General features: G+C 41.0%; 1 protein-coding gene across 3 annotated transcripts in view; it reads left to right on the top strand.

Moving 5' to 3' along the window:
- The first annotated feature begins 3,882 nt into the window (after positions 1 to 3,882).
- The window catches only part of Nvl (nuclear VCP like), a 52,326-nt gene continuing 32,914 nt past the window's right edge, over positions 3,883 to 23,294 (top strand). Inside the window, exons 1-13 of one of the 3 annotated variants that reach the window (XM_041635472.1) lie at positions 3,883 to 4,005; positions 5,228 to 5,301; positions 7,864 to 7,916; positions 8,005 to 8,098; positions 10,011 to 10,013; positions 10,502 to 10,559; positions 11,790 to 12,059; positions 13,762 to 13,891; positions 14,070 to 14,146; positions 14,885 to 15,019; positions 17,402 to 17,503; positions 19,856 to 19,973; positions 22,281 to 22,425. In XM_041635472.1, coding sequence (XP_041491406.1) covers positions 3,949 to 4,005; positions 5,228 to 5,301; positions 7,864 to 7,916; positions 8,005 to 8,098; positions 10,011 to 10,013; positions 10,502 to 10,559; positions 11,790 to 12,059; positions 13,762 to 13,891; positions 14,070 to 14,146; positions 14,885 to 15,019; positions 17,402 to 17,503; positions 19,856 to 19,973; positions 22,281 to 22,425 — 1,316 coding nt within the window. In that variant the 5' untranslated portion in view covers positions 3,883 to 3,948. The remainder of the gene's footprint in view (positions 4,006 to 5,227; positions 5,302 to 7,863; positions 7,917 to 8,004; positions 8,099 to 10,010; positions 10,014 to 10,501; positions 10,560 to 11,789; positions 12,060 to 13,761; positions 13,892 to 14,069; positions 14,147 to 14,884; positions 15,020 to 17,401; positions 17,504 to 19,855; positions 19,974 to 22,280; positions 22,426 to 23,294) is intronic. The other 2 variants (XM_041635474.1, XM_041635473.1) reach the window with 2 other exon arrangements.

Here is a 23,294-nt window from a genome sequence, read left to right as displayed (position 1 = left end):
CAGGCGGATCTCTGTGAGATCGAGGCCAGCCTGGTCTACAAGAGCTAGCTCCAGGGCAGGCTCCAAAGCTACAAAGAAACCCTGTCTCCTGTCTCAAAAAACCACAAAGAAGAAAGGAAGGAAGGAAGGAAGGAAGGAAAGAAGGAAGGAAGAAAGGGAGGAAAAGCTGACAAGAGGGCTGGAGAGATGGCTCGGGTTAAGAGCACTGCCTGCTCATCTAAAGGTACTGAGTTCAATTCCAGACAACCATATAGTGGCTCACAGCCATCTGGTGCCCTCTTCTGGCCTGCAGGCATACACACAGGCAGAACATATAATAGATTTTAAAAAAGAGATAAAAAACTGGCAAGAAACAAGCCAAGCTAAGTCTGGGCATTTGTAAGAAAGTATAGGCCTCCATGTGATTTATTTGGGAGCTTGGTGCCCCCTCGAAAAAAACCCAAAAGAGTAAAACAAACACAACAGCTGAAGACATGAAATACTTGTTATCCGTTGTTGTTGTTGAGGCAGGGTCTCACAGGATAGCCAAGAATGGCTGGAACTCACCAAGTGGAACGGGCTAGCCTCAAACTTCAATCCTGTTGCCTCAGTCTCCTGAATGCTGGGATTACAAAATGAGCCAAGGTGTTCCCCTTGAATAATTGAAATTCTTCTTTTTTTTTTTTTGCTTTGTTTTTTCAAGACAGGGTTCTCTGTAGCTTTGGAGCTTGTCCTGGAGCTGGGATTAAAAGGCATGTGCCACCACCTCCTGGCTAGATAATTGGATTCTTTTTTTTTTTGTTTTGTTTTTGTTTTTTGTTTGGTTTGGTTTTTTGAGACAGGGTTTCTCTGTGGTTTTGGAGCCTGTCCTGGAACTAGCTCTTGTAGACCAGGCTGGTCTCGAACTCACAGAGATCCACCTGCCTCTGCCTCCCGAGTGCTAGGATTAAAGGCGTGCGCCACCACCACCTGGCGATAATTGGATTCTTATACATTTTGATGGCAATGTAACATTTTATACCTGCTGTTGAGAGCAGCATGATACAGGGAAATGCAAATAACTTCTTTGCTGAGAGTCCATCTCACTCCAGTCAGAAAGGCTACTACAGACAATTACCAACAATGGCTGGCAAGGACTTGGAAAGAAAGGACACCTTAGGTACTACTTATGGGAATATAAACTACTACAGATTGTAATAGATCTGTGTAATGATCTGTCCTGTCCCTTTAAGAGGAAAGCCCTGTCCACTTCCCAAGTGGCTGGAGCGGGCAGCACGCCATGAGACCATGCTGCAGGTCCTGGAGCGGGGGCAGGCAGCGGGCAGGGGGTCTGGAGAGCAGCAGAGCAGCCGGTACCAGGCAGGGACAGTGCATGCAGGTCTCCTAAGGCAGCTGGACCCAGGCAGGGAGCCAGGCGGCAGGTGAGAGACAGACGGATGGATAGGCACGCCATGTAGAATGCGGTTGGATATTTATTTAGTGGGTTATGGAAGGGAAGGAGAAGAAGGAGGGGACAGGAGGGAAGGGGAGGGGAGGGGAGGGGAGGGAAAGGAGAGACAGAAGCTGCTTCTTCTTGAGGGAGTAGGAAAAGGAAGAGACTCAGGCTGCAAGTAGGAAGGAAGATCTGTCTCAGTGGAGGTGGGGGAAGTGGACAGGGCTTTCCTCTTAAAGGGACTGGACAGATCATTACACAGATACTATGGAAGACAGTAGGAAGATTCCTAAAAATATCGTATGATCTAGTTGATCCACTCCTATGTATATTCCCAAATGAATGTCGGTACACGAGAGATAACTACATAATACCCATATTTTATTACAACACTATTCCCAAGAGTCAAGTTATGGAACCCACCTCAACATCCAAGATGGACAGACACACACACACACAATGGGATATTATTCTGGTATTAAGTAGAATGAAATTCGGAGGTAGGGATATAGTTCACCTTGATGTGCTCAATTGGTGGAGTGACTGCCTATCATTTATGCGGCTTCTGGGTTTGATATTCAGAACTGAAAAATAAAGATTTCCAGGCACGGTTACTGTGGTGGTTTGAAGAGTCCTCACAACCTTGGACATTCGAATACTTGTCCCTAGTCTGTGGTTGTCTAGGGAAGACATAGGTGTGGCCTTGTCACTGAAGTGTAAGCTTTAAGGTTTCAAAAGATTCCCACCAATTTGATTTAGTTCAAGGCTTTCTGTTTATGATTAGATATGTGTGCTCTTAGCTGTTGCCCCAGCTGCTGCCTGCCTGCTGCCCTCTGTTCCACCATCACGGTTATCCCTCTGGAACATGATCCACAAACCAACCCTTCTCTAAGTTAACTCGGCTGTGTGTTTCACAATAGAAAGTAAAAGACAACCCATTCTGTATTCTCAGAGCTTCTCCCTCATGAATCCAACTTTCTTTTTTAAGATTTATTTATTGTGTATACAGTATTCTTAGTATTCTGCATGTATGCCTGCAGGCCAGAAGAGGGCACCAAATCTTATTACAGATGGTTGTGAGCAACCATGTGGTTGCTGGGAATTGAACTCAGGACCTTTGGAAGAGCAAGCAGTGCTCTTAACCCACTGAGCCATCTCTCCAGCCTCCTGAATGAATCCAACTTTCTTTCTTTCTTTCTTTCTTTTTTTTCTTTTTTTTCTTTTTGTGGTTTTTCGAGACAGGGTTTCTCTGTGGTTTTGGAGCCTGTCCTGGAACTAGCTCTTGTAGACTAGGCTGGTCTCAAACTCACAGAGATCCGCCTGCCTCTGCCTCCCGAGTGCTGGGATTAAAGGCGTGCGCCACCACCGCCCGGCCTTGAATCCAACTTTCTTAACAACCATTTAAACCTCATTGTAAATTACTCTTTGAACAATTTACCTTAAAAATAGACACCAGTAACAACTCAGAGGCTCCTTCACAAACCCACTGCAAAAACTACTGCACACAGTCCTCCCTTGAAAGGGCAAAGAAAGCCATACTCACACGGTTTTCATCTTGTTCTTCCCCTGAGTATCTATTAACCACTGTGCTTAAGGCTGTTAAAAAGTATTTTTTGTTTGTTTTTCCATGACAGGGTTTCTCTACGTAACAGCCTTTGCTGTCCTAGAATTCGCTCCGCAGACCAGGCCGGCCTGGAACTGAGAGAGAGATCCACCTGCCTCTGCCTCCCAAGTGCTAGGATTAAAGGCGTGCAGCACCACAGCCCGGCTGTTGAAAGTATTTTTAATAAACTCCAATTCTGCTTCATATTGGTTCTTCCTGAAATTCTTTTCTCCAACAAAGTCAAGATTCATGGTTTTGCCTGAAAAAACGTCTCTAAGGGAAAAACTCCTCATTTTGCAGACTGAGTTCCACACATCCTGGGTTTACAGTGTGAGAACCCGTCTCAAAACAAAACAAAAAACAAAAACACGAACATGTTGCGGCTCCTAGCCTGGACTGTGACAAATGCAAACTTTTTTGTTTTGAGACAGCATCTTGCTACTTGGCCCTTCTGCCTTTGAACTCTCAGCAACCTTCCTCGCCTCGACTTCCCGAATACTTAAGTTACACGCACGTGCCGCTAAACCTTCTTTAAACTCAAATTTTCTACTCGCTTGTGGGAGTCTGCGCAGCCACAAAGGTTGGCGTCCGTGTCCGTTTGCTCAGTTGGGAACCAATAAAGTTTAATGTCTTCAAAGCGGGCCTAGCCGTTTAGGCCCTGTTGCGCAATCCTGAAAAAAGAACTGGGTTAGAAACTCGCGCGCACTGCCAGGTCTTCCCGTTCTTCTTAGCAGTGCAATCCTCTCTACTTCCAGAGCTCTAGGGCTGAGGAGAAGGTGTGCGCACGGGGCTGGAGGTGGGGGTAGGGGGTGAGGTCCGGGGGCACTTCCGGTGCTGGGGGACGACGCATGCGCTCCGTTTCCGGTGCATCGGGTAAGGTGGCTGCCGCAGGCTTTGCAGCTAAGGTGAAGTGCCCGCGGTTGGCCCCTGCAGCATGAAGCCCAGGCCTGCGGTGTTCATAGACGGGAAGCTGAAGCAGCGGGTCATTCAGGTGCGTGTGTTTCCCAGACTACCGCGGCTCGGCGTTCGTGCGGTTGCCCGGCGCCTCAGGCCGCGGCTGGGTTCCGGCAGGGTGCGTGGATGTTCCCACCGTGGACGCCTGCCCCGGCCTGCCCTCCTCATCGAGGCCAGGATTCGACCTCCTCTTAAGTCGGGACATGGCTTTTCTTCCAGTGCCCTCGGTGCCCACAATTCAGCGTTAATTCCAGAGCTTGCGGTTACTCTAGGGGAACAGTAAAAAGGGAGCCTGGGTGCTTTTTGCCAGTGTTTTCTTATTTTCGTAGCTGGGGAGCGCTGTGTGGTGATATTAGCCTTTAGTGATGCCCTCAGCAGCACGGAGTTGAGGGGAGGGAGAAATTTTCTTTTTCTTTGGTTTTATTGGGACAGCGTCGTACTGTGTAGCCCAGCCTGGCCTGGAATTCGCTATGTAGAGAAACCAGGCCAGGCTTGAACTCACAGACGTCTCCTGCCTCTGCTTCTCCAATACCAGGTTAATGGCTCTGCCACCACACGTCCTGAAAGGCATGTGTGTTTCTGTTTCTCTCTCTCTCTCTCTCTCTCTCTCTCTCTCTGCCTGTCTCTCTCTGTCTCTCGTTTTTCTGTGTAACCCTAGCTGTCCTGGAACTTGCTCTGTAGTCCAGGCTGGCCTCGAACTCAGATTTCTGCCTGCATCTGCACCGCCACCACCCAGCTATCTTGAATTCTCTATATCCGACTTCCTAGTTATCTCTGCTCACTAGTAGCTGTCTCCAGCCCTAGCTTCAGCTGATAGCTTTGTGAGTGGCAGATGTCAAACATTTGCTGCTTGGTCATGTGTGTTTGAGAACATAGGATGTATAGTAAGCCCTTACTACTTAAGATATTCTAGTGGCTAAGTATGTTAATTAAATCTTCTAAGCCGGTTGGTGGTGGCACATGCCCTTAATCCCTCCCAGCACTCAGGAGGCAGAGGCAGGGAGATCTGAGTTCGAGGCCAGCCTGGTCTACATGGCGAGTTCCAGGACAGGCATGGCTTCACAGAGAAACCCTGTCTGGAAAAAAAAAAAATTAAAAACAATCCAGTTACAGATTGTAATAGTTTTTTTAAAAAATTATGTTTGTGATATGTTTTTATATTTTGTGGTATACTTTATTCCTGAGGAATTTGCATAGAAGTATGTGTTGGAATAATTCAACCTCTGAATTTACTGACAGAAATCATATTTTCTCTTCAGTACCTCACCAGCAATAGATGTGGCAAATACGTGGACACTGGGATCTTAGCGTCTGATTTGCAAAAAATGTACAGGTAAAGAAGTGTACTTCTAAATCCTTGTTTTTTAAATCCCTCTCCCCTTCCATTTTAAATATCTCATTTTATTTAATTTTTCAGTTGATTTCAATATCTGCTGGTGTTATCTTACCAATTCATTAAACCTAAATCCCAAATCAGCTATCCAAACACCTGTAATCATCTACTATATTTAGTGTTGATTCCGTTCCCTGGAGGAAATGGCTCCTTTTTTCCTTTTATTTTCTCTTCAGTTGGCCAGGAGATAGAGATACTGCTATATTACTTCCATTTCTGTTTCATCAGAAAATTAAAAGCTGGTGCGTGTTCTTCCTCAGCTCTCAGACTCTGTCAAGGAATGTGAGTCAGGCCTGGTGGCCATATCTATAAGCCCACCACCTGAAGCTGAGGAAGGAAGATGTCAGGTTGAATTAAAAAACAACAGTTGAATCTCTCAATTTATAAGCTAATTGTATTCCTACAAAGTTCAGTTCTTTTAAAAGTATTCAACATGGGTTTACGTATACAGCAGACAGGTCCCAGCTTAGGTAACTCAACTCGGGTTTTCTCACTGTCACGAATGAATGGCTGAACAACTGAGAGTCTTGAAGGAGCAGTAGGCTTTTTAGGTAGAATTGTTGTTTAAGCAAGAATACCCAGTAACTGTGCCCTCACTCACTGATTCTCTTAATGCTCTCCAGTCTTTGTGACTTAGGAAATGCCCCTCACAGGGTCACAGTTCCCTCTTGGAATGTCACTTCCACCACCATTGAAAACCAGTCTTCACATCAGCCATTGAGCTGGGTGGTGGCGCACGCCTTTAATCCCAGCACTTGGGAGGCAGAGGCAGGTGGATCTCTGTGAGTTCGAGGCCAGCCTGGTCTACAAGAGCTAGTTCCAGGACAGGAACCAAAAGCTATGGAGAAACCCTGTCTCGAAAAAAACAAAAAACAACAACAAAAAAAAAAACCCCAAAAACCACAGCCATTGAAGGGATGTCTTTAGAGAACATATTTATTTAACCTGATCTGACCAATTTCCTTTTTTATACCTGTTAATGCCCTTATTTTGTGTGAGTGGTACTTTCTTTTTTTGTTGTTTTTGTTTGTTTGTGTTGCTTTGCTTTATTTTGTTTTTTGAGAGTCTTAATGTGTATCCCTGGCTGGCCTGGGACTCACTTTGTAGACCAGGCTGGCCTCCCCCTTACAGGGATCTACCTGCCTCTGGGTTTTGTGTTGTTAAGAGCAAGTTTCCTGCAGCCCAACTTGACTTCCAAACTTGTAGCCTAGAGGGGGATGAAAAAGATTAGGGTAGACACTGCTGGAGTGATTACTGTCCTCATGCAGGAGCCAGAAACAAGTAGAAGTTAGGGCAGAGATGCTGGCTTTCATCCTATTCTTAGTTAATAGTCGTGGGTCCAAGTATGGAGTCTCAGTGCTTTTCAGCAAAAACACCTCTCCTTTTTTTTTTTTAACTAAAAAAATTGCCAGTGGGATCGGGTGGTGGAGGCAGAGACAGGTGGATCTCTGTGAGTTCGAGGCCAGCCTGGTCTACAGAGCAAGTTCTAGGACAGGTTCCAAAGCTACAGAGAAATCCTGTTTTGAAAAACAAAAACAAAAAAAATCTCCCAGCATGTTCCCTCTGTGTGTATACATGCACGTGTGCACGTGTACATATGTCATGCCACATCATGCATGTGGAGGTCTGAGGACAACTTTGTGAAGTTGTCTCCTTCTACCCTCTATGGGCTTCAGAGATCAAGTTCAGGTGGTTTAGGCTTATGTGGCAAACAGCCCTACCTGCTGAACCATCTGCTGGCTCTCTCTTTGTTATAGTTGTGCCTGTGTTTTATGCTTTTAGTTAGTCATTTTCTAGTTTATCTTTTATTTATCAGACAAGGGTCTTGTTAGGTATTACTGGCTGTCTTCAAACTCACAGTCCTCCTGCTTCAGCCTCCAGAGTTCAGGGATTGCAGGTGTGTTCTCTCAGGCCTGCCTTTATCTTTTTAATGTTATGTAGCTCTCTTGACTGAGTCCTAACTAAGCACCATTTAGGAAAGAATTAATCTTGGGCTGGTTTGGTTTAGTTATTCTTACCTTATTGTCTGAGATGCTGTTGTGCTCTGATTTCTTACATTTTAATATGCTTACATTTGCTTAATAAAGGCCTCACCACTTCAAGGTCTCCATTTAAATTAAGTACTTTGTTTTCTTGTTTTGTTTTTCTCCTGCCCACCAGTTCCTGAACCACTCACAGGCTTAATATTACTTATAAATGTTTGGCTGATGCCTCAGACTTACTAGTTAGCTCTTATATCTTAAATTAACCATTTTCTATTAATCTATATATTGCCATGTAGCTGTGGTGTTGCCTCATTTTCTACACGTCTTGCTTCCTCATCAGCTGATTGGCGTCTCCCAGACTCCCTCTGCTTGGGTTTCCCATCTGCCCCTATTCTGCTTTGCCATAGGCCAAAGCAGCTTTATTTATCAACCAATAAGAACAATAAGGATTCTATAGTGTGCAAGTTTCGTGGAATATATTTTTGAAAACTGTGCTAAAAAAATTTTTTTTTCCCAGTGTAGATTATGGCCGAAGAAAAAGAAATGCTTTTAGGATTCAAGTAGAAAAAGGTGAGTCTTTCACTGTTTGAGCAGAATTATCAACATTTATGGAAATAATTGTTTTAACTCATGGCATTTTATTGTTTATTTGTTTCAGTATTTAGCATCATTTGTAGTGAGAAAGAACTTAAGAATCTTAAAGAATTAGAGGACAAACATCTGGCAAAAAGAGCAAGACAAGATGAAGATGAGTAAGTATTGCAAAGCATTTTTTTCTAAAGTCCCACATTCATATTCAGAAAACTTTCAGCGGCTCTTTTTGGCCAACAGTGCAATTGTACCTGAACATTTTCCTGCCTTGCATTGTCTGTTCCTCCAGTTGTATTGCTTGTTCTCTATCCCTAAAGATATTTGGACTGGCTTTCAGTAACTTGAGTATTCATTTCCACTTACAAATCCCATTCAGCCTTCAACCATCAGTGAAGATGTCTTGGGCCTTCTTAGAGCCCTGTGAGTTTTCTCTTAACACTTGATTATAGAGATTTACTGTAATCTTTATATCATATGACTTTGGAATTGTTTTCTGTTTTGTATTACCAGCACAGTTGTCTTGTCATCATTGTTATTCTTTGCTTTAATATAATGCCAGGTATACTAAAAGATGGCAGAAATTTTAGTGTTTAAATCTGTTATGGCTGGTGTACTTATGTTAAAAATGCAAATGTTTTTGTAACTGGATTGATGGCTCAGTTCTTCCAGAAGAATCAGGTTTGATTCCCAGCACTCACATGACTGCTCACAGCTGTCTGTAACTGCAGTTCTCGGGGATATACATACGGTGCACATATATACATGCAGGCAAAACGCACCTGTAAACATGAAAACAAAAATATGAGACAGTCCTTATATTGATAGATAAGGAAGCTGATATTCCATGATATTAAGCACGGGGTTCTAAGTGGTTAAATGAATTTTTATTTTTAATTTAGCTTAGTTTTGAGACAGCGTCTCTCTGTGTAGTCCTGGTTATCTTCAAACATTCTTGGTAGATCCGGCTGGCCTCAACTCACAGAGATCAGCCTTTCTTTGCCTCCCAAGTGTTGGGAATAAAGGCATACACAACCACACCTGGCTATTTAAAATGAATTTTCAAATCCCACTTTCCTTTGATCTCTTTTTCCTGAGATTTATTTTTATTATTATTTTGTTTGGTTTTTTGAGACAGTATTTCACTGTGTAGTCCTAGCTATCCTGGAGCTCACTAGATCCACCTGCCTCTGCCTCCTAAGTGCTGGGATTAAAGGTGTGTGCCACCAATGTGTTTTGTTCCCTAGTTCCTCCTAGATTTTCCCCACCTCCCTTACCTGCCTCAAACAAAAAATGAAAACTAAAGCAAACAAAAACTAGTAAGACAGGAAAAAAAAGCCAAAATAGAAAGGTCTCACAGAAAACTTGGAGTTTGTTTTATGTTAGCCAACTAACTCCTCCCAAAATGGGGCTTTCCTTGGAGTGTAGTTAATCTCCCCAGTGATATCCCCTTGCCTAGTAGCTTTCAATTGGAATTACTTCTCATCCCCATTTCCTTTTCGGTGGTGGACTTTGTCCAGTTTGAACCTGTGCAGGTCCAGTGCATGCTGCCTTGGTGTCTGTGAGTTCATGTGTGCATCAGTGCTCTTGTGTCTGGAAGACTGTTTCCTTGGATTTATCCACTACTTCTGGCTCTTGCAATCTTTCTACCTCCTCTGCACAGATTCCTGAGCCTTGAGGGAGGGGTTTGGTGACGACATCCCATTTAAAGCTGAGTGCTTCAAAGTCTTACACTGCACATGATCCAGTTGTGGGTCTCTGTACTGATTCTCATCTACTATACAAATAAACTTCTCAAGCTGAGCAGTGGTGGTGCATTTCTTCAATCCCAGTACTCAGAAGCAGAGGCAGGTGGATCTGTTTGAGTTCGAGGCCAGCCTCGTCTACAGAACGAGTTTCAGGACAGCCACAGCTGTTATACAGAGAAACTCTTGTCTCAAAACAACAAAATATAATAATAATAATGATGATGATGATGATGATGGAATAAGCTTCTCTGATGATGGTTGACCCGTACACTGATCTGAGATTTGTATTGTTTTGTTTTCAATTATTTTAAGTTTTAAAAATTCTAAGTGAGTGTGCTTGTGTTAGGGGATGCCATGTATATGTGGGTACCTGTGGAGGCCCCAAGGGGCATCATATATATCCTATAAGCTGGAGGTAGAGGTCATTGTGTTAGGAACCAACCTCGGTCTTATATATGAGCAGCAAGTGCTCTTAACCGCTGATCCAGCTCTCCCTTTTTTTGTTGTTGTAGTTTTTGGGTGTTTTGATTTTTCAAGACAGGGTTTCTCTATGTAGCCTTGGCTGTCCTGGAAATCACTATGTGGATCAGACTGGCCTCAAACTCAAAGGATCCGCCTGCCTCTGTCTCCCAAGTGCTGGGATTAAAGGTCTGCACCAACCCCCACCCCAGCCAGCCCTTGGACTCATCATGTTTACCTTAATATACTAACTTACTTGAGATAGTAATTTTTTTATGTTATCAGAGAAAAGCCTTCAAAACTTTTTTTACTTTCTCTCTCTCTCTCTCTCTCTCTCTCTCTCTCTCTTAAATTCCTTAGGTACACTGAAAGCTATTCTGATGATGATTCAGACATGGAAGATTACCCAGACCCACAGGTAAGTCAGACATTCTGTGAGCCTACTCCTTTTTTCTTTTTTTCTTCCTTTCTTTTAAGATTCATCTGTTTTTAATATATATATATATATGTATATATCTATATTACTGTTTTACCTGCATGTATGTATGTGCACCATATGCATATCTGGTGCCTGAGTTCAGAAGAGGACATTGGATATCCTGGAACTAGAATTAAGAGCCATCATCATGTGGGTCCTGGGAACTGAACCTGGGTGTTCTGAAAGAGCAGCCAGTGTTCTTAACTGCTGAGCCATCACTCTAGCCCCCAGTTTTGTTTTCCTTACTCATTATGATCCTTTCTTAAAAGAAAAATAAAAAATAGAATGAAGGACCTTGTTTATCTTTATCAATACATAATTGAATGCTTTCTGTACATATTATCAATGGTTTAGTCCTCCTTCCAGTACTTACGCTTGTATAATTAGTTATATAAAGAAAAAGGAGGGCTGGAGAGATGGCTCAGTGGTTAAGAGCATTGCCTGCTCTTCCAAAGGTCCTGAGTTCAATTCCCAGCAACCACATGGTGGCTCACAACCATCTGTAATGGGGTTTGGTGCCCTCTTCTGGCCTGTAGGCATACAGACAGAACATTGTATACATAATAAATAAATATACAAAAATATATATAAAGAAAAAGGAGAGAAAACAATAGCCAAAACTAAAGGCAGATTAGAATACTAAGGCAGGTAATAAAGAAATACATCAGTCTGTGTCACCTTTAATCTCAGCACTTGAGAGGCACAGGCAGGCAGATTTCTAAGTACAAGGGCAGCCTGTACTTTCTGCCAAGGAGGCAACATGACAGACCTAAATAAAAAGATACAGCAAAAACGTGCCAAGTTACTTAACGGTTGCTTCTTAGTTTATCCTTCCTTGGTAAATGAGGCCTTAAATTTATTAACAAAGTGATTACAGTACTCCATTATATTTGATCTAGTATTGAGTTATGACTCACTGATTACTGGTCCATTTTCATACCTCTTGATTTTATTTAATCACCAATTATGAATTGGCCTGGTTCTGTTACCTTAGAGTGATTATAGTAGTTTTGGATAGTAAAAACTTTTTTGGAAATTAACTAATAGCCTGTGTATTCTGCCTGTAAATGTGAGAGAAGTTGTTTAAAGTAAAATACACAAAGCTTCTTAGTTTAGGTACTAAAGCTTAATACTTCCTGAGTAACTTAAATGAGATCATGTTTCTGCCAGTCAGCAAATCACATGAACAACTCCCTGCTGTCTTTGTATCGGAAAGGAAACTCTGACTCTGTTTCAAACACTTCGAAGTTGGACCAAGGAGAAGCCACCACTTCAACACCATTGCTGACTTCTAAAACGAGCATCATGCCATTGAAGACCCCTGCCAGAGAATCTGAGGGAGGATGGTTTATTGACAAAACCCCAGGTGGAAAGAAAGACAGTCATCTCTTGGACCTATCAGATGACCAAAGCAACTTAAAGCCAGATTCTGAGATACAGGTATTTTCTTTTTCTTTTGTTTTTGTTTTTTGTTTGTTTGTTTGAGACAGACTTTCTCTGTATATCTTTGGCCATCCTGGAACTCACTCTGTAGACCAGGCTGGCCTCAAACTCAGAGATCTGCCTGCCTCTGCCTCCTGAGTGCTGGGGTTATAGCTGTGCACCCCCATGCCTGGCTCAAGATACAGGCTTTTTTGGTTTTGGGGTTTTGGTTTTGTTTTTTGGTTTTTTTTGAGACAGGGTTTCTCTGTAGCCTTGGAGCCTATCCAGGAACTAGCTCCTTTTGACCAGGCTGGTCTTTAACTCACAGAGATCTACCTGCCTCTGCCTCCCGAGTGCTGGGATTAAAGACGTGTGTCACCACTGCCTGGTTAAGATACAGGTATTTTTATAGTGACAATGTAGTTCCATGTGTTGGAGTATATGCAGTCTTTTTATTGAATCTAACATCAAGCAAATACTTATAATTTATTTTTGTTTTTTTTTTTAAAGAATCGCAACTACTTTGAAATACACAGAAAGCTTTATCATTTTTACTGCTTCTGTCATTATCCTAGTACAGGCCTCTAGTGCTTCAACTGTTGAATAGATTCCTAAGTGTAGTCTGTCTACCTTTTGAGGAAGAAAAGTCAGCTAGCTGGTGGTGATGCATGCCTGAGTTCAAGGCCTTCCTGGTCTATGGAGCAAGTTCTAGGACAGCCGAGGCTACCTAGATAATCCCTGTCTAAAACAGACGCATGAACACACACACACACACACTCACACATTCACTCACATGGGGCATGTGGTGGTCTCAAAGTCTCATACTAAATCTGGGGCTTTCTGATTCTGTTAGACTGGTTGACTAGCAAGCTTCAAAGACCCTCTTGTCTTTGCCTACCCAGCACTGGCATTACAGACTACCCCATGACACACAGCTTTTTATGGGCGTGGGGTAGAATTTGAACTCAGTTCTCATGGTCTTATGATAAGGACTTAAAAAAATCTTTGTTTGATTTTGAAATAGGGTCTCTTGTAGCTTAGTCCATTGTTGAAATTTATGTCTAAGAAAGCCCTTAACTTCTATTAGATCCTTCTATTTTCATCATCAAAGTATTGGGGGGAATAGGTTTTCCTTTTATGTTATTATTGGGTCTTTCCCCAAATATCTTTCTTTGCTTTAAGCTGTAACTGTTCATCTATGGAGAACATAGGTAAGATATTGTTTATCTGTATTAAGTCTTTTATTTATTTATTTTTTTTGCTTTTTTCGAGACAGGGTTTAAGTCTTTTATTTTTTTTATTTTTTAAATATTTATTTATTATGTATACAATGTTCTGTCTGTGTGTATGCCTGTAGGCAAGAAGAGGGCACCAGACCTCATTACAGATGGTGTGAGCCACCATGTGGTTGCTGGGAATTGAACTCAGGACCTTTGGAAGAGCAGGCAATGCTCTTAACCACTGAGCCATCTCCCCAGGCCCTGTATTAAGTCTTTTAGAAGAGATTAAATAAATTTAACTGGTCAGCTGGCAGAACCTAGAAAGAAAGTTAGCAACTGTTAAGATTTAAGCTGTACCTTTAGGTTTCTGAAGGAAGGCATGAAAGAGATTGGTAATAGCTACAGCACAAATGTGTGTGTATATATTGCTGCCTTTGAAAACCATCTGTTAACATTGTAATTTGAAGTATAGCATATTTAAGTTTATATTTTCTCCCCAGAATTTAAAAGGTTCTCTTCTGGAAAGTGATAAGAAAAGGAAAGGTAGGCCAAAGGGGAAAGGAAACAAAAGAAAGACGGCGGATCTTCAGGAAGTAGATGGAGAAATAGAAGCTATTCTGCAAAAGAAAGGTGAGTGCGTAGCAGTAGATGGCAGGGTTGAGTTTGCTTTGAGAGAGGGCTTCACTATTTTGAGTTGTTTTGAGAACAATTTGTGTGTGGAAATGCCTAGGTGAAAACTTTTTTTTTTAATCTAATGGAGCTTTGGTAAGGAATCACTAATCTTTTCAACTTTTTTGTTTTTTACTAGCTAAAGCAAGGAGTGTAGAGTTGCAGATTTCCAGTGTGAAGTTTGAAGATGTTGGAGGCAATGACGCAACATTAAAAGTTAGTGCCAGTTGGGAAAAGGCATTGCATTTACACAAACAAAGCCTGTTTGTTTTTAATTTAAATAAAAAATTATGTGTATAGGTGTTCTGCTTGCATGTATGTTTGTGCACCTCTGCATGTGTGGTGCTCTCAGAAGCTACAAGGGAGTGCCAGATTCCCAGGAACTGGTGTTACAGTTTGAGCCACCGTGTAGGTGCTAGGAAACAAACCCAGGTCCTCTGCAAGAGCAGCCAGTGCTCTTAACCACTGGGCCATCTCTCCAGCCCTGCATCTTTGGCTTTTAGTGTGAAGTGAATATAGAAAAGAAGACAGGGAAGGTGCGATGAGCAAACCTGATCATTGAGGGTGCCAAGAGAGAAATGAAGCTTCCTGTCCTTTCAGAATCTTAGTTTTAGTGTGTGTAAAGTACATGCTTTAAATGTTATACTGTTCTGACAGTCCTAATAGTAATGGCTACAGTTTCTTAGTGTCTCCTCTGTTACAGTCTCTGTGTTAGCTAATTTTCTTGGTATTTTATGAGGTAGATATTTTTACAGCTTGGGAAACAGAAGTGTGGAGATATCATTTATTTACACAGCATACCAAAGCCAGGATTCAAACTCAAGTGGAAGCCTAAAGCCTGTGTTCTATGTAGTATGTTTTAGTGTTCCAAAAAACAGAAGATTTTATTCTACTTTGACTCAGCATTTCTGGTTTGGACTGAGGAAGACATCTTTTATGCTTATTTCTTGACAGGAAGTCTGCAAAATGCTGATACACATGCGTCACCCAGAGGTATACCAGCACCTTGGTGTCGTACCTCCTCGTGGAGTTCTCTTGCATGGGCCACCAGGCTGTGGGAAGACATTACTTGCGCATGCCATTGCTGGGGTAAGGCTAGTTGGTACTGGAGTTTGATTTTTGTTGTTGTTGTTTATTTTTCTCTTTGGTCAATTCCAATTAGCCCTGGTATCTTTATAGGAAGCAAATCTGATCTATAAGTAATTTCCCTTCCTCCTCCTCTCCCTCTCTTTCTTCCTCTCACATCATCTTCCTCATTGTCTTTGGTTTTTTGAGATAGAGTTTCTTAGTCCTGGAACTCACTCTGTAAACCAGGCTGGCCTTGAACTCAGAGATGCACCTGCGTCTCACCTTCTGAGTGCTGGGATTAAAGCGTGCACCACCACCGCCCAGCTTCCTCATTGTCTTTTTGTTGTTGTTTTGAGACAGGGCTTCTCATTGAACCTGGATCACACTTAATTTGCCTAGACTGGTTGGCCAGGAAACTCCAGAGATCATCTTTCCCTGTCTGTGCTGGGTTCCTGATGTGGAGCTCCACTGCCCGGCTTTTATATCAGTGGCGCAGCTCTAAACTCCGGTTCTCTTGCTCTAAGCACTTTACAGACTGAGCCATCCCCAGCCCCAACTTTTCTCATGACACTACTTATGCTGTTTTTTTAATGAATACAATTATTGTGTCTTTGACAAAAATTGGGTGGAAAGCAAAATAGCATAACTGTAAATTACAAACTCTTTTAAACACTTAGTTTACATTTTAGTTACCTCTCTTTCTTATCCTAGTTGTTCTTAAAGCAGCAAAATATTTTTAAAGTATTTTTTTTTCTTGGAGTTAAATTTATTTAAGATTTCCATTGTTAAAATGCCTTTCTAAAACAGTTTGAAATGATCACTTAGGCATGTTAACACACACCTGAAATGTGTGGGGTAAGGCAGGATTGCAAACCTACCTAGCCTAGGCTTTAATTTTGTGTGCTTCTTCCTTGGATCAACTCCATCCACCCCTGTGCCCACAAAAAGACATTTATTTTGCAAAGTAAAAACCTGGCAATCTTAATTTTGTCATGTCAAATTTTTCAGAAACTTACTTTATGGTAAAATGCAAAGTAATCCAAGGAATTTCAGCTAGCAGAATAGCATATTATTCTATCATCAATAGAGCAGACTTTCACTTTTCTTTATTTTTTCTTTTTTAAATAAGCATTGGTGTCTTGCCTGCATGTATTCCTTGTTGAGGGTCTTGGTTCCCCTGAAACTGAGGTTACAGGCAGCTGTGAAGTGTCGTGTGGGTGCTGGGGTTTGAGCCCAGATCCTTTGAAGAGCAACTAGTGCTCTTAACCAGTGAGCCATCTCTCCACCCAAGCTCTCACTTTTTAAGGGAAATTTGATTTATCTTTTTAAAAATAAATTTATTTCATGGCCACTGCATAGCAGACCTTGGAACTTAGTGTTTGCATTTATGTATTTGGGTAAATCCTAAGGTTTCTTTTAAAGTCAGGGTCTCAACACTGTTAGCCCAAAGCTTTAGTCTTCTAAGTGCTGAGATTATAGGTATAACCACTATAATTGGTGGTTCAAACCAAAGATTTTCGTTCTTTTTTATGGATTTATTTTTATTTATATATATTTTATGTATGAGTGCTTTGCTTGTACACCTGCACACCAGAAGAGGGCATCAGATCCTGTCATAGCTGGTTGTAAGCCACCATGTGCTTATGGGATTGAACTCATCTCCAGCCTTTCTTAGGTGTTTGGGGGGTTTTTTGTTTTATTGACTGGGGTAGGGGAGGTTCAAGATAGTGTTTCTCTGTGTAGCCCTGGCTGTCCTGGAACTTGCTCTGCAAATCAGTCTGGCTTCACACTTAAAGAGATTCACCTGCCTCTGCCTCCTGAGTGCTGGGATTAAAGGTGTTTGCCACCACCACCTGGATGACTTTGTTTCAATTTATTTACTGTATTACATTTTTGAGTGCTTTGACTGCATGTATGTCTATGTACCAAGTGTATGGCTAGTGTCCATGAAAGTCAGAAGAGGGTGTGGAATCACCTGGAGCTGGAGTTACTGACAGTTGTAAGCTGCTATGTGGGTGCTCTTAACTGCTGAGTCCATCTCTCTAAACTTTTATTAGTGTTTGTCATTGTGCCCACACACAAAGATGAAATTCCTTAGGAAATTGTAGAGGCCAGAAAGTTGGCTCAAGGGGTAAAGGAACATCCTCCATGCTTGATGAGCCTGTGTTGAAACCAGAAACAACAAGGTGGAGGGAGATAGCCAACTTCTACAAGTGGTTCTCTGACCTCCACGTGTGCACAGTGGCACACACAGATACATACATTCATGGATGCATAGTAAGTAATAATTTTTTAAAAATAAACAAAACAACCTAATTTTGACAGGGCAGATTGGATAGGGAAAATGTAAGGAAGTTAAATTGTGTTTACTCTTTAGTCACTCTTCTCCGTGTTTGTGCACAGGAACTTGACTTGCCAATTCTGAAAGTGGCCGCACCAGAGATTGTGTCAGGAGTTTCTGGAGAATCTGAGCAAAAGCTCAGAGATTTATTTGACCAAGCTGTGGTGAGTCAGCTCTTGCCCGTTTGGCTTTTCTAATGCTAGTTGCTTTTTCCCACTCATGGATTTCCTTTTGTAAAAAGGTTTAGTAGTAAAAATTTAAAGTGGGTTTTAATGATGAGGACTCTTGGCAAGTAATCTGTTTCATATGAGATCAAACAGGTAATGTTTTTTGTGCTGTCATACCTGAGAGTTTAATATCCAAAACATCTTGTCCTTACGATATTTCATTCACTTTGTTTCTCTAGCTTATGTTTGACCAAACAACTTGCAAACAATAGGAGAATTATCATATTTAGGATTATACAAGTACTGTAAAACTCAAGGATAATTACTCTTTATATGATTAGAGGTTAAAAGGAAATTCACTTACCAGAGGAAAAAAATTATAGCTCACTACAATTTCTGTTATTAAAATTTAAAAGAGGATATTTGGGTCTAGTTGAAGTTACATCTTCAGCATAGTATGGGTGTATTCTGACTAAGAAAGTTGGAGACAACTCAGGGTCATCACCTAGCATGGTAGGGAGGAGGCTATCTACTCTACCCTGTTACTTGGAGTAACCTGCAATGGTAAAAAATACTCAACTCTCATGGAGTTTCTTTTTTTTTTTTTTTTTTTTTTTTTTTTTGCTTTTTCGAGACAGGGTTTCTCTGTGGTTTTGGAGCTTGCCTGGAACTAGCTCTTGTAGACCAGGCTGGTCTCAAACTCACAGAGATCCGCATGCCTTTGCCTCCCAAGTGCTGGGATTAAAGGCGTGCGCCACCACCGCCCGGCTCATGGAGTTTCTGATTGTTTAAATCAGAAGATTATTTTTTCTCAGACAGTGTGTTGATATGTTGTCTAGCCTGGTTTTAAATTCTTGGCCACACAACCTTCCTACCTCAGCCTCCTAAGTGCTGTGATTATAGTTATGCACCACCATGCCCAGATGAAAGATATCTTAGAAAACATTTAACACTGTGTCCAGTATAATGCAAGGGTCCTGTAAATCATGACGTGTGCTTGAGCAGACAGGAGTCACCACTGTGACGAAAACTAAAAAGTGACGCAAAGTTTTTCTGTTGTGTTTCCTTCCCTACCTAACCTTTTAGACAGGGTCGTAGGGAACCCAGTCTAGTGTCAGGATTCATGTGTAACTGTGGATGACTTTGAACTTAGGATCCTCCTGCTTCCACGCAAGTGTTGAAATGACAGTTGTGAACCACCACACTGTGTTTAATTTTGCATCTTTATTTGCATCCAAAATATATAATGGCTCATAAACATAACCATTATGACTACTAGAAGCTGATGTGAAATAGAGAAATGTGTTTTAACTGCAATAATAAGTAATTATTCATTTGTAATAAATGATATTGAATATAAATTATAAAAATACATTAATTTTTAAAAATATTAGTTGCATGCCAGTCCCAGTTCCCCCTTCTACTACCTTCTTCCCCACCCCTGCATTTGCTCTTCAGATAGTGTAAGGCCTTCCACGGGAAGTTAACTAAGTCTTTCCTATCACCTCACTGGGGTAGGGCCAAGCCTCACCACCACCACCAGTGCCTCGGCTGAGCAAGATATCTCTCCATAGAGAAAGTACTCCACATAGTCAGTTTATGCATTAGAGTTAGATCCTGGTTCCACTGCCAGTGGCCCCATATATTGCCCAAGCCACACCTCAGTCACTTCTATTAGGGATCCTAGTTCAGTCCTGTGCAGTATCCCCATTTGTCAGTCTGGTGTCACTGTGCTCCCCCTAGCTCAGGTCAGCTGAATCTGTGTGTAACAGTTCTTGCTGTCCTAGAATTCCTGTAGACTAGACTGGCCTCAAACTCAGATCTTCCTTCCTCTGCCTCCTGAGTGCTGGGATTAAAGGCGTGTGCCACCACCATCTGGCCAAATTTTGACATTTTTATGTTAGAGAAAAAGTCATACCATTTGAGCAAACTTGTATTTTCTAGTTTGAAGTTTATTTTTATTTTGGTTTTGTGAAATGGGATCTCCTCTAGCCAGTCTGGCCTGGAACTAGAGACATTGCCTAGGATGTCCTTGAAATCTTGGTCTTTCCAAGGCCCAAAATTAATAGCATGTGCCACTGTGCTTAGTTTAAAGCTTTTAAATGTAGCATGCAAATATATCTGACTTACAGAAGAATTTCAGAAGGTATTTCAGAACCATGATGCATTCCGTTCTCAGAATATCTGTTCTGTCCTAAGAGAACCAGAAGCATTTTTATGAACTGCCTTTTTCATGGTTATTCTTTGACTCATCCTTGAGCTTTAAATTTCTAAAGAATACATAAACGTTATCTACCAATATAGAGAATTTATTTTATAGTCATATCTTTGTGTTATTTTTATTTCTAGTCAAACGCACCCTGTATTGTTTTCATTGATGAAATTGATGCTATTACCCCCAAAAGAGAAGTTGCTTCAAAAGATATGGAACGAAGAATTGTAGCCCAGCTTCTAACCTGCATGGATGGTCAGTTTAAAATAATGAATTAGTTTTAAGATAATACATTTCTTAAAATAATGCAAGTCGTATGTGCGTTTAAAACGAACCATTTAAATAGTGAATCTCATAATAGGATCTTTTTTGTAGAAGATTTTCCAATCATTTCAAATTGTGTTGTACTCTGCCTGTGTGTGTATGTATGTGGGTACACATGTGTGTGCCAGGAGTGTTTACATGTGTATGTGAAAAGGGAACCCAGAGAACAATCTCAGATATCATTATTTAGGGACCATCATTAATTGAATTGGCTTAGTGCTTGCCAAATAAGCTAGACTGACTGCTGGTGAGCCCCAGGGATCTGCCTGTCCCCATCTTTCCAGCACTGGGATTACAGGTGTGCGAGGTTTCATGCCGTTTGTTTTTCTTTAATGTGGGTTCTGGGAATTGAACTCAGGACCTCATGTTTGTGTACCAAATAATTTTCTACCTAAGCTGTCTCCTCAACTCTGTAGTAATTAAATATGCATATATTATGTTGTTTTGCTTTTGCTCTCTACAATTTCAGGGTCACATAGTACCTACTGTTGTCCCTTAATATCTTTGGGAGAGAAATAATAAAATCTTAATGTATTTTTATTTCTGTCTTTAAAAAATATTTTTACTTTTGCTCTTGTGTGGTGGCAGGTGCCTTTAATCCCAGTTCTCCGGAGGCGGAGGCAGGCAGATCTCTGTGTGTTTGAGGCCAGCCCTGTCTATACAGTGAATTCCAGTTAGCCAGAGCTACAATGTGAATCCCTGTCTCTATCCTTACTTCCACAAAAAAGTACTTTAAGTTTGTATGTGTGGTTTTTATGTGTGAGTGCATTGCCAGTAGAGAACATAAGATCCCTTACAGTTACAGGTCATTTTGAGCACCCAGGGCTGGTTATTTGAAACCAAACTAGGGTCTTCTGAAAGGACACTATGAGTTCTTAATTGCTGAGCCGTTTCTCCAGCCCTATGTTTACCTCTTTTAACTGTAATAATATTCTTTAAGTTTACTATGCAGAATTAAGCATTTCTACCAATGTTTCCTTATAGAGTTTGAGGCTAACCTGGCTGCATAGTGAATTATAGTCCAGCCAGGTATATATTACAAAAACAAGAAAAGAAATAGAATATGTTTTGATGTCATATTTCTGTAATCTGTTATCCAAGCACATAGAAAGCTGGGACAGGATAATTGCCATGAGTTGTAGGCTAGGTTGGGTTACATAGTATATTTCAGGCCCAGCTTTGTCTAAAGAATGAGACCCTGTCTCAAACAAACAAACAAACCAAAAAAATACAAATGGAAAGTTAATTTGAAATACTACATAACATAATATGTATTACGAGTTTCTTATTGTGCCAATTTATAAATTACTTGTTGTATTTTACCTTTTGTGCAATGCCAGGGATTGAACCTGGGTCCTGGTGTGAGCTCTGCAAGCTCTCTACCATTGAATTTACACCACTAGTGCCCTATACTGTTTCATTTTCATCTCAAGTTTTCTGTCATGTTTTTGAGACCTATAGTATGAGAAAAGCTTTTAATAGATTCTTGCTAATAAAATAGGTACATTATTTATAATGTACGTAACATTTGAATGACATGTTATTTCCTGAGGCAGGGTAGCCTAGACTCTCTCTGTTTAATTCTGGTTCAGCTGACAGAATATTTATGAAAGCTAAAACTGGTAGAATATTTGTGAAAGATAAAAGTTAAACCCCGTATTCTGTTTATTCCTGAAAATCTGTCTCTAAAATAAGCCAGAGCAACTTGGGATGTTCTATCCCACTGTCTGGTTCTCCCCTATTCTTGCGAGACAACATTGCTGCCTTCCTCTCTCCCACTGCTGGGCCATTTATATTGTCTGTGTGTGCATTGCCTGTGCACCTGTGTGTTTTCACTCATGCTGTTGTTGTCTTAGAACTCCAGTAACGTTTAGCTCTGTTTGTAATACCACATTTGCCCATCAGGCTTTTCTGCAGGGTTTGTTCCTATGAAGCCTCATCTCCTCCATTGCTCTGTTACAGTGCTTGGTTTATCCTGATTGTTACTAAATTTCTTGAAACTTGTCTGACACATTGTTTCCTTAATTATGCACTTCATAGTCCTTAGTAGACTGTGAATTTCAGCACAAAAGGCAATCTTTATCTTCTTCACACTTTCACTGTATTAGACAATGATTTAAAGTATTTATATATTAAAGTACACAAATTCTCTCTAACCTTTAAATGATTTGTATAAACATTGTTGTCCTCAAATGTCAGGTGACTTGTTCTCTACTCTTTTATGTTGGTCCTCACTAGATCTGAATAACGTGGCAGCTACAGCTCGAGTTCTAGTAGTTGGAGCTACTAACCGACCAGACTCTTTGGATCCTGCTTTAAGACGTGCAGGAAGATTTGACCGAGAAGTATGCCTGGGTATCCCAGATGAGGCTTCCAGAGAAAGGTATATTATGGAATGACGTTGTTTATATTCCACTATGTGAGCTAAGCAACAGGTTTTGAAAATAAATAGTAAGAATACAATGTAGTGCATTCTATCTCTTGTCTGTCTCTCTCATTGGGTTTTGTTTGTTCTGTTTTTTTTTTTTTTTTTTTTTGCTTTTTCGAGACAGGGTTTCTCTGTGGCTTTGGAGCCTGTCCTGGAACTAACTCTGTAGACCAGGCTGGTCTCGAACTCACAGAGATCCACCTGCCTCTGCCTCCCGAGTGCTGGGATTAAAGGCGTGCGCCACCATCGCCCGGCTTTGTTTGTTCTGTTTTGAGTAGTAGAGTAGAAATCTAGTGAATGTTGGAAGCTGTTACATTTATAATGTTTTTTTGTGATGCTAAAATAGTCACTAGCTACTTTTAGGAAAAGTAATAAATAATGAAGGGAAATCATTGCCTTAGAGGGGCGGGAAGAAGAAAAGGTGGAGGAAGTGGTAAGAAAGCGCTGTGTGTAAAAGGTTCAGCACAGGTCTATTCCATCCTTTCCTTCTTCCCAGTGTCTGATGTCACTTCGTTTTTCTAAAAATAATTATTAGTCAACAGTTTCTAAGATGTTGACTTCATAATTATTTGTATAGATAATAATTATGTTCATATGTATTCTTCAAACAGCTTATTATCAAGGTTTATTTACTAATACTTTTATATCTCCAACAAAATAATAATATTCATATTACTCATATTTATTTATTTGTAGAACAGTTGAGCAAGGTTGTCCATGCCTGTAATCTCAGAGCTATGATTCAATACAGAAAATAATCCCAGCTCTGCCTCATAGTGTCTTATGCCAACCTTTAATTTTACATGAAAATAATAATTTAAAAA

This window comes from Microtus oregoni, unplaced genomic scaffold (genome assembly GCF_018167655.1).
Source record: "Microtus oregoni isolate MIOR12 unplaced genomic scaffold, Mior012 000047F_ref0000412, whole genome shotgun sequence".
Lineage (NCBI taxonomy): Eukaryota > Metazoa > Chordata > Mammalia > Rodentia > Cricetidae > Microtus > Microtus oregoni.
The sequence above is the reverse complement of the archived record's forward strand: the minus strand, read 5'-3'. Positions and strand labels throughout refer to the sequence as shown.